At 40.7% G+C, this 11,555-nt stretch overlaps 1 protein-coding gene across 4 annotated transcripts in view; it reads right to left on the bottom strand.

Moving 5' to 3' along the window:
* Positions 1 to 343: 343 nt before the first annotated feature.
* TBC1D8 (TBC1 domain family member 8) overlaps positions 344 to 11,555 on the bottom strand; it is a 148,105-nt gene continuing 136,893 nt past the window's right edge. For all 4 annotated transcript variants that reach the window (XM_055243623.2, XM_055243620.2, XM_055243622.2 and 1 more), the window contains exons 18-20: positions 4,556 to 4,645; positions 4,031 to 4,128; positions 344 to 1,385 (exon numbers count right to left, since the gene is read on the bottom strand). In XM_055243623.2, coding sequence (XP_055099598.1) covers positions 933 to 1,385; positions 4,031 to 4,128; positions 4,556 to 4,645 — 641 coding nt within the window. In that variant the 3' untranslated portion in view covers positions 344 to 932. The remainder of the gene's footprint in view (positions 1,386 to 4,030; positions 4,129 to 4,555; positions 4,646 to 11,555) is intronic.

Below are 11,555 nucleotides of genomic sequence, written 5' to 3'. Positions count from 1 at the left end.
ATATTTTAACTCATTTGTAATGGCCCCGTGGTACCTGGAGCCAAGGTTCAGAAGCGAAGTTCCTTAAGGTATCAATAACAAAAACAAAAATTTGTATTAATAGTTCAGTCCTAAAGCAGTGTTGCTGGGATTGTTTCACCAGCATTATTTACAAGCTGTATGTTAAATGCTGCCATAAAGAGGTCTCTGAGGCCATAGGGCACACCTAAGGCGGGGCTAAGTACCTAGTGTTGCACCACCCAGAAACCATGGATGGGCAGCAGCAGTGTCTCCAGCTTACCCATTCACTGCCACAGTCTACAGCTTAAGACATTTAACTATAAGGTAAAAGAAAAGGACCAAGTAAATACAAAAAGTTTCTTATTATTAAAAAACTTGGAGGCCAACATTGAAAGCATGGTTTGTACACAACATTTTTGGAAGGACATATAAAGTGAATAAAACCAAATATATTAAAATGGTTTCAATTACCAGCATTGAAACAGTGCAAAAAAAAAGCCAAATACAATTGCACAGATAGTGGACTCCCTTAGATCTTGAAAGTGAACTTGATTCCTGACCTCTCCCATTGTCATTCCAAGTGAAAAATGAAAGCATGGGGCTTTTCTTGCTTCTTGGTTAGTATAACACACTGTTCATCTGAGAGCAAAATCACAGCAGAAGTGCCCATTTCAGCGAATCTGGTAAAAATTGTAGGTTGGCATCAAGGGAACCAATGGATACGCGAGGGCACTGACAATTCTCAAAGAAAGAATACACAGAGATGCTTGAGGGTTGTGTTGGTTCCCCTGGCTACAGTTTTGTCAGGTTGTTTATCCAGATGCCCCATTTGTAAAGCAGACTGAAATCTCGGTTTAGGGCTGACCCCAAGAAACAATCTGGTTCGTGCTTTGGTATGGCGGACTCCAGTGTGCATAGCAGCTGCGATCTTGCTACAAGTTACTCAGCTTAAGTTCAGACTGTGATTGGTGGCTCATTTCAAAAGTTTTGAGATTGTACTGATTGATCTTGGCATTTTCAAGTTTGGATTTCATGTCCAGTGGCTTTTCAAAAAAGTTTACTAATGACTGTTCAGTCAGAAGTGAAGCTAAAATATGTTCAAGGGAGACAGTCCAGTCCCCTTCGGCCTCCTCTGGAAATGCCTGGGAGTCCTGGGGCGTCTTCCCAGTGTCTGCAAAAACTGAGTCCTCAGGAGAAGGAGCTGAGGCCGGCAGCTCCTCCCCACACTCCTGGGAGCAGCTTTCAGAGCTGCTACTTCGCTGCCCCACCTCCCCGATCTGCAGCAGCAGTGTGGTGACTGTGGCTATGGCTTGGTACAAATCATTTTCTTCCGGATCTTCATGGAACATACTGTACAGAGTTTTACAGAACTGGATAAATTCTCTCTGAAATTGAAATAAGTCATGTAGCAGCAGAACCAGGGTGGAAGTGTCATTTTTTTCTTTTTTTTTTTTTTTTTTTTTTAACATTATGCCTGTGACCTTTGAGAGAACAACACAGTACTTTTGAAGACAGAATATAGGAAAAGGTAGTCTGCCTTTCCACTCTAAAAACTATTAACAGTGGTGATTCCTGGGAATTTCAGCACAGACTTGGAAATGGGTAGACCTTCCTAGAGGATGTGCACACCCTTTAACAAAGCAATTCAAGAAACCACAGCAGGCTGGGCACAGTGGCTCACGCCTGTAATCCCAGCACTGTGGGAGGCTGAGGCAGGCGGATCACCTGAGGTTGGGAGTCAGAGACCAGCCCAACCAACATGGTGAAACACCATCTCTACTAAAAATACAAAATTAGCCGGGTGTGGTGGCACATGCCTGTAATCCCAGCTACTTGGAAGGCTGAGGCAGGAGAATCGCTTAAACCCAGGAGGCAGAGGTTGTGGTGAGCCGAGATCGCATCATTGCACTCCAGCCTGGGCAACAAGAGTGAAACTTCGTCTCAAAAAAATAAAAAAAAATAAAAAAAAAGAAACCACAGCAATGTACAGATTTATCTGTAGGGATCTTTAAGGTAGAGTTTATAATAGGAAAATGCTGGAAACAGCTGAAACGCTATAAAGTTAGGACCTAAATGTAAAATGAAATGGAAGAGTGATGCCTGTTTTCTCAGTGTAATCTGAGACACCGCTGCTGAAATTGAGAATATGTAATGTGAGGACAGGTGCTTCAGGTGGAATCTAGCTACACAATTACTCCAAGAATAGAAAAATGGTTGGATATGGCCAGGTGTGGTGGCTCATGCCTGTAATCCCAGCGCTTTGGGAGGCTGAGGCGGGCGGATCACGAGGTCAGGAGATCGAGACCATCCTGGCTAACACGGTGAAACCCCATCTCTATTACAAATACAAAAAAATTAGCCGGGCTTGGTGGTGGGCGCCTGTAGTCCCAGCTACTCGGGAAGCTGAGGCAGCAGAATGGCATGAACTTGGGAGGCGGAGCTTGCAGTGAGCTGAGATCGTGCCACTGCACTCCAGCCTGGGCGCCAGAGTGAGACTCTGTCTCAAAAAAAAAAAAAAAAAGAAAAATGCTTGGGTACTAATATAACAAATATTTATTTGGGGGAAAGGTCCATGGTTATTTTGAAAGAAAGGAAACCTGAGTATTAACATGGCCCATTTTGTTTGAAACATCTATAGCAAAAAAAAAGTATGTGTATCAGAATGTTAATACTGATAGCTCTGAGTGATGAAGTTTAACTCATTTTGATCATATATCCAAAGAGTAGAATGAACATCTGAGCAATTCCCAGCAGAGTAGACAAGCAGCATTTCTCAAACATGCTATGAAACACTAATCCCACAAGATGTTTTGTGGTCAAAAGAAAAAAAAGACTGAGAAACTGCATGCTAAATTCTACTCTTGAAGGGTCGTAGTCCACAGCACCAAAATGACTTAAGTCCTATCAAAAATAAGCATTTTTTTTTTTTTTTTAGATGGAGTCCTCGCTCTGTCGCCCAGGCTGGAGTGCAGTGGCGTGATCTCGGCTCACTGAAAGCTCTGCCTCCCGGGTTCACGCCTTTCTCCTGCCTCAGCCTCCCGAGTAGCTGGGACTACAGGCACCCGCCACCAGGCCCGGCTAATTTTTTTTGTATTTTTAGTAGAGACGGGGTTTCACCGTGTTAGCCAGGATGGTCTCAATCTCCTGACCTCGCAATCCGCCCGCCTCAGCCTCCCAAAGTGCTGGGATTACAGACGTGAGCCACTGCGCCCGGCCAAAAAGGAGCATTTTTAACTTTAAGCCTACATTTCCTAAACATTGGGAGGAACCATTTTCAAATTGAAACAAACCATATGGAACCTGAATATGGCACAACCCTTTTCTGGAAGATGCTCAAAAGTTTTAAAGACTCCTATCAGTACTGTGTATCATGCAGCCAGTGATTTCCCAGGAAATGGAGGAAGCACAGTATTTTTGAAGGGAAGAATGCTGTATCCACAGTGGCCCCAAATACTTCTACCTCCCAGAGGAATAAATCTGTATCACAACCTGGATAAATGAATTTTATAAAAAAACTCCTCAAAGATTTGAAGTGTGTGGCAACCTCCTGTTTTGAAGCGATTTGAGTATCTGGAGTATCTTCAGTTGATCACAATTTAATATTTCCCATTTAATCACCATGATGTTCTGCTACCTGGACTTTGCAGGTAAAGGGGCCCAAGCTTGATTCTCAGATTAATCATTTGAAAACACAGTTAATTCTTGGTCAGGTGCGGTGGCTCACACCTGTAATCCCAGCACTTTGGAGGCTGAGGTGGGCAGATCACAATGTCAGGAGTTCAAGACCAGCCTGACCAACATGGTGAAACCCTGCCTCTACTAAAAATACAAAAATGAGCCAGACGTGGTGGCACACGCCTGTAATCCCAGCTACTCGGGAGGCTGAGGCAGGAGAATTGCTTGAACCCGGGAGGCGGAAGTTGCAGTGGGCTGAGATCGCACCACTGCACTCCAGCCTGGGCAACAGAGCGAGACTCCATCTCAAAAAAAAAAAAAAAAGTTAATTCTCTTCACTGAATAAAGTCCATACCTGGCTCATTTTGGGCAATTCTTTCTGAGTTTTATCTTTTTCTTTGGCTAAATCCTTAATCATCTGCTTCAGCTGTTTCTGATAATCAACTGCATCACCTTGAAACAAAGGAAAACAATATGTAGTTTAATTTAAATAAATTCAGTAAAAGCAAAAAGGAAACTATGTGGGAGAGAGGAGCAAGGGGGTGAGGAATTCCACTAAGCAAATTCCATACGAAACTGAAAAGCAAGAGATTCCCCTGGAGAGCCAGTGGGTGGTAACTGGGGGACTGCTGCTCTAAGAGGACCCGTGAAACAGCAAACAGGAGGAAGGAACTTGGTGGTGGGGGCAAGGGGCAGCCACCCAGCAACACCCCCACTCAGAGCACTTCTGGCCTCTAAAGGCAATGAGTTTTGGTGATAATTCATTGGACGAAGGGAAAAGACAAGGCTGCTACAAGAAGAGGGGTGAGGGCAACCCCGGTGCCTCCCGCCACTGCAGTGGTATGCCCAGGGGAAAGCAACAACGAAAAGAGATACGTGCCACTGGGTTTCCCAAAAACCAGGGGTCTCGACGTTGACAACAGAGGATTCTTCAATGGCGACTGGCTGTCTCGGTCATTTTCAGTGAGTGCTTAAAAAAAGATGAGAGGTTTAAATTAAACAAATTTTCTGCCTTACCAAAACTGACAGTAATGTAGCTTTCTAGGCAACTAAAGGCTAAGCCAGCAGCTCCCAGCCTGTGGACTGTAGTTTCTGCAGGGTCCATGAACCCAAATGCACACCAAGCACTGTCTGGATACCCAGAGAAAATAAAATGTCCCCCCACCAAGTGTGCCTTTTCCCAGAGGTATGTGGAGACTGTTGTAATTAACAACATACACATTCATAGAAGGACACTGCTAATACTGATTTGGAAAAAATGTATGTAGTGAAATCCCATTTTGTAAAACTAAAATATATCCATGCACATATAAAGTACTCTAGAAATAAATACACTAAATCTCTGGGTGGTGAAATAATTGGTAATGATTTTAAACTTATCAGGATAGTATTTCTCTATAATGAGCACATACTGCTGTACTTATACAATTTCTTTTAAAAGTTGAAGAAAAGCTTTAGTGAATTCAAAGCAGCATCTTAGTATGAGTGTTCTTAAGGATGTTAAAAATAAAACACTCAGAATCCTCACATATTGACAATGGGAATATAAACTGGCTCAGCCACTTTAGAAAACAGTCTGGCAGTTTTTTAAAAAGTTAAAGTTACCATTTGGCTCAGAAATCTTACTTCTACATACACACCCAAGAGAACTGAAAGTGTTCACATGCAAACTTGTACACAGATTGTTCATAGTAGTATTGTTCATAGCAGCCAAAAAAAAACCCAAATGTTGAATAAATTGCTGAATAAACAAATCATGGCATACCCATGCAATGGAATATTTGACCATTAAAAGGAATGAAGCACTGGCTCATGCTACAGCATGGATGTGTCTTGAAAACATCATGCTAGGTGAGAGAAGTCCAACATGATACAGCAACTCCATTTATATCAAATGTCCAGGACAGACAAATATACAGAAACAGAAAGCTGCCTACTGGGGAAAATGGATACACTGGGAGTGAGAGCTAAAGATATGACGTTTATTTTCAGGGTGATGAAATGGTCTAAAATTGATTGTGGTGATCGCTGCACAACTCTGAATATACAAAAAAACCCCATCTAATTGTACACTTTAAACGGGTGACTTGCATGGTGCGTGAAATATATCTCAATAAAGCTGCTACAAAATAACAATTATCAGGGGGATGACAGGGAAGGTTCCCCATATTTTAAAAAGTTTGGAACTTATTTGTAAACCATTTCACTGAAAATAAATCAAAGGCAAAATTCAGCTGTGATTCAACAAGCTTCCACAAGATGGCAGCAAAGCTTTGGAAAGCTACCCTTACTTTTTCCAATTTTCCCCAAAACAAATTCTGTGCAGTGGCACATGTAAGAATCCACTCAAACTGAACAGGAGGAAAATTGCAAACCGTGAATGGTACCTGGGGCAGTCAGGATGGAAACGGATTTCCCAGAATAGTGCTGGGATGCCAAAGAGCTTGGCGTACCACAAAGTAGAAACGTGTATACAAGTCACCAACAAAATATGATGGGAGCCATAGAAAGGCAGCAATTAATCCAGGGGGTGGGCAAGTGTCCAGAAAGGAGGCAGGTAAAGTATTAACAGTGACAAGGAGCTGAGGGGCCAAACAACTCCCAGAGCAGAGCCTCCCAACCTCTGCCATCACAGCATATGCAGAGAACATCACCTGGACATGGAACTCACTGAAAATACTCATTCCACGATCTATTTATGATCAGAAGGATAGGATACTATGCATTATGGGAAACAGTAACTACTAAGAATACATACAGTCTTTAAAAATCCTTTCAATCTTTTTACATATTTGGGCTGTTTAAACATCACCTTATTTTTACATTCCTATATATATATGTAGCCTGTAATTCAAGAGTCTAAATGGATTGAGAGACAATTTCTATTGAAGTGTTCATTCTGTCTCACTTCAAGTACTACACAAGTTAAAATCAGATAAAGGGTTTACATTTGGTCATCTGAAACCCCCATCTCAGACTTCTGTTTGACGGTAGTAGGTAACTTCATTGCTCCAACAGATACCACCAGCAGGAAGGTCTCTCCTTTATGGCCTTAGGGAGCTTCATTACACGCTGTACATGGTTTCCATTTTCTGTATCACTGTCATTGCCACTGCCATCTTCCTCACTGTCTAAATGGGATGCCTGTGGAGGCGACAAGCCAGTTCCACCGTAAGCGTCTTCTCTCTAGTAGAATTCACATATGGCTTTGAACACAATCTGGCCTTCAGATGCAGTTGAGACATTACAGTAATCATCAAAATAATCCCATCTCCACCATGCTTACTTTGCAAAAGCAGTATAGGGCCTTCCTCTCATCCCTCCACAGTGGTTGGAAACAGCAATCAAATTATAGCAGTGAGGCCTTGCACTTGAACTAATTAGAAATTCCAATACAGCCAAGTCATTGATAAGAAAATCAACTAAGGTATCTAACTTGTTTCTCAAGGATCTACTGTAAGAAAAATCACTTGAGATGCAACAGCTACTGGAGGCAGGGATCATACATCCAATTTCTTAGTGGTGGCTTCTTGACGATTTGGATACCAGGAATCTTTATCACTTAGTTTTCTTTTTTTTTTTTTTTTTTTTTTTTGAGACGGAGTCTCGCTCTGTCGCCCAGGCTGGCGTGCAGTGGCGCAATCTCGGCTCACTGCAAGCTCCGCCTTGCAGGTTCACGCCATTCTCCTGCCTCAGCCTCTCCAAGAAGCTGGGACTACAGGCGCCTGCCACCACGCCTGGCTAATTTTTTGTATTTTTAGTAGAGATGGGGTTTCACCATGGTCTCGATCTCCTCGTGATCCGCCCGCCTCGGCCTCCCAAAGTGCTGGGATTACAAACGTGAAGCCACCGCACCCGGCCCACTTAGTTTTCTTTTGTTGAAAAGGGTCTGAGGCAGTCTTTTAATTTCACAAAGGTTTTTTTTTTTTTTTTTAAGGAAGTTTACATTCAAAATCTTTCGTGGCATTTTAACTCAGGATCCCAATCCAACGCCAGAAGAATAGATCTTTCATCTAGCCCAAACTGCCCGTCATCGAATCAAACACGTCTGCTATCATTTCTGATGTAGCTGATACCAGGACTGCTTAACTGCTAAACTGGAGCTGGTATTAGGACTGCATGTTAAACTGGAATCTAAACTACCATTTTTTGTGCCCTGTGAGACGCTGACCTTTGTAAATTTCGTCAACACATCATCCATTTTCGAAGTCATTATCTCCTCTAGCTAAATCTGTAGAATGACTGTTTTTTCTCTGAGGGAGGCTCTTAATCCTGGCTGGATTCATCATTTAGCCAATCTGCTCCATTTCACCTGGTGAGCCTTCTTCCCCTATGCCGTTTGGGCCATTCACATTATTATTTTGGTCCTTAGAGCAGTGTAAGCATCCTTCAGTTTCTTGGGTTCCAGCAGATACCCTGACATATTGGCACATTCTTAAAAGCAAGAGCTTACAGAGTTATCTTCAGTACTGTTTCTTAGCATAGCCATAAGAAAAGCCTGACCAAAAAGTGAAGAATCAAGATAGTGGGTATAACTTGAGTGCCAAACTTCTCTCTTAGGCAACCAGTAGTCACATGCTCTCTCTCTCTGGTCCTACTGATGTTAATTTTAAACACCTCCCATTCCATAATGTTTGTAAGGCTTTTCTCCACAGCAAATATTCTGTGAAATCTATTATTTTATAGAGTCACGTGTCACTTAATGAGAGGAATACGTTCTGAGAAATGCATCATTAGGTGATTTTGTCATTGTGCAAATATCATACAGTGGACTTACACAAACCTAGACGGTGTAGCCTATTACACACCTCGCCTATAAAGTCTATTGTTCCTAGGCTACAAACCTGTGCAGCATGTTACTGTCCTGAATACTGTAGGCAGCTGGAACACAATGGTAGCTGTGTATCTAAACATATCTAAATGTAGAAAAGGTGCTATAAAAATATGGTATAAAAGAAAAAAAATGGCATACCTGTATAGACCAACTTAACTGTGAATGGAGATTGCAGGGCTGGAAGCTGTTCTGGGCAAATCAGTGAGTAGTGAGTGAATATGAAGGCCTAGGATGTTACTGCACACTGTGATGGACTTTATAAACACTTAGACTGTACTGAGTTCATTTTTTAAATATTCTTCTTGATCTTCAATAATAAATTAACCTTAGCTTACTATAACTTTTTACTTTATAAACTTTTTGACTCTTTTGTAATAACACTTGCCTTAAAACACGAACACATTGTACAGCTGTGAAAAATATTTTCTTTATATTCTTATTCTATAAAATTTTTTCTATCAAAAAAATCTTTTTAACTTTTTTGTTAAAAACCAAGACAAACACGCACATTAGCCTAGGTCTACACAGGGTCAGGATCGTCGATATCAGTGTCTTCCATGTCCACGTCTTGTCCCAACTGAAGGTCTTCATGGGCAATAACATACACAGAGCTGTCCTCTCCTGTGATAACAGTGCCTTCTGGAATAGCTCCTGAAGGACCTGCCTGAGGCTGTTTTACAGTTTACTTTTTTTTTTTAATAAGTAGAAGAAATGCATGCTAAAATAATGATAAACAGTATAGTAATTACATAAACCAATAACATTATCATTACCCAATATTAGGTGTTATATGTAATTTTATACGCCAGACTTTTATACAATGGCAATAGAGTTGTTTATACCAGCATCATCACAAAAATATGAGTAACGTGTTTTGCTACGGTGTTTACAATGGCTAAGACAGGAATTTTTCAGTCTCGTAATCCTATGGGACCACCGTCATACATGCTGTCTATCCTTGCCCAGAACGTCCCTATGTGGCACACAACGGTATATATTTATCAGTACCTACCATCTAATCTGCAGATACCCGTGGCAAAGCAGACCATGCTGTGCTAAGATCTTGTGTATTTCCAATGTACTACACAGGTTTGGAAAGCAGATCCATTCTAACAGATATCCATGGTACATCACTTTATCACAGGCAAGATAGGGTCAAGTGACAAAAAGGATAAGATGTTGCCAAAATCTTGGCACGCTCAGGACTTTTTAATATTAGTTTTCATACTAACAGTGAAGCAGCTACATGCAATTCCCAATTAGGTCTTCACAACAATGATCTCTTCAAAACAGATTGTCACCATCAGTGAAAAACTGAACAAGAAGGGGAAAGCAAATGGCACTTTTTCTCTACTTGGTGAAAAGTCATTATAGAGGATTTGAATGGTTCCAATGCTCGGAATTCTACTTCAAGCACGTGCTCATTCTACATATCAACCCCTTTTTCACTGACAAATGTAATGTTGACAATTTTTTGGCTAATGGGACTAGATTTTGAATCCAATCAACACTTTTTCATATAAAGTATTTCACAATAACAAAGCTTTCCCTCACTCATACACAGATATTGCTGTACTATAATCTATAATTACGTTTTAGAATTCAAATTATAACACTGACTAAACATCACTAATGAAACATTTGTGACCTCCTTTTTTTCGAAGTTGAATTTTTGCTTTGAATTCATATTTTGTCAGTATGTGTTAATATAATGTCATGTGCTCTTTCAGTTATCAATTAAGTTCATTCAGGTTTTCAACGTTTTAAGTGCTTTTTTTTTTAAAGCCAATAATTACCCTTAACCAACTGCAAATTGGAATTATTCAAAAGATTTCTCCTTTTAACTCAACTTCTTGACAGAACTCATCCTTTAGACAGCAGATGTACTTGGTTATGTATAAGACCTCAGAAGGAAACTTCTATTCCTTCACAGAAAGCTGAACTCAAAGACTGGAGCAGCTCCAATTTTATTAGTCAACATTTTAAGGACATCCTTTAATGCGGATTCAGGCTGACAGGCAAATCTTTCAGAGAGCCTATCTGTGAATAAAATAGCATATTCCCTGAATCTCAGAGTTTGCAGAAGGAACTCATGATGTGAGGGGTCCTCATAGGCCTGCTCAGTATACAAACTCACAGAAAAACCTCCAAATTGTCTCATTTGTGTGTGTCCGTTTTCAACATAACTTTCTCAGCAGTTTGTTATGATGTTTCTTTCCAAGGAAAATAAAGTTCTCCCAGGAAGTTCTCCTCTGAAAGTCCAATTAGTATAATTAACTAAGCAAAATGACCAATATCTGCAGGTTTATCAATCTGCAGTGAAAACTCTTGATTTTATAATCTTCTGGAATACTCTTCATCTGTGTGTCACCTGACATGGTACCAAATCATCTGTAATATTTCTTTCCTAGTTCTGTGCTAAATAGTGTTACAATCGCCAAGAGCCCATAAAGTGAGCCCTCCTGGAAATGGATGCAGCTTTGGGCCTCAGCTCTTCATTGCTTCCTGAGCTGCAGCAGATGCCTTTACAACCAAGCTCACAGAAGACGTCTGTCTCCTACGTTACCCTGGCAGAGGGCCAGGCCTGTTCTACACGGGTGGGTGTTTCAGCAAGGTACTGATGTTTTCTATCCTTGCCTCTTCGACAGGCAAATAATAAGACTTAGGTGAAGAGAATTCTTTAGGCACACAAATTCACATTTGATGTAATCTCATTATACTTCCTGATCTGTGATTGTAAACTTTCATTTCATAACTAGTATGTCTGTCCCACCTTTAAAAAGTTTTTCATTATGAAAGTATTTGTTAGAATTAAGTCCATTTAAGTGAAAAAAACTTAGATGTGAGTCTGCATGGCCTCAGGAAAATGATGTTTTAAAATAGAGATTTTAGGTTGTCCGCACTCTTGAGCTTTTCTGTCATTTTCTTAAGGCTTTTTTAACCATCAAAAATTCAGATACGAAACATACACTAAAAAAAATACATCATATCTTAATTTCCACTGAACTTGATTTAAATTCATAGTCACACAGTATGAATATCACAA

This window comes from Symphalangus syndactylus, chromosome 14, assembly GCF_028878055.3.
Source record: "Symphalangus syndactylus isolate Jambi chromosome 14, NHGRI_mSymSyn1-v2.1_pri, whole genome shotgun sequence".
Lineage (NCBI taxonomy): Eukaryota > Metazoa > Chordata > Mammalia > Primates > Hylobatidae > Symphalangus > Symphalangus syndactylus.
The sequence above is the reverse complement of the archived record's forward strand: the minus strand, read 5'-3'. Positions and strand labels throughout refer to the sequence as shown.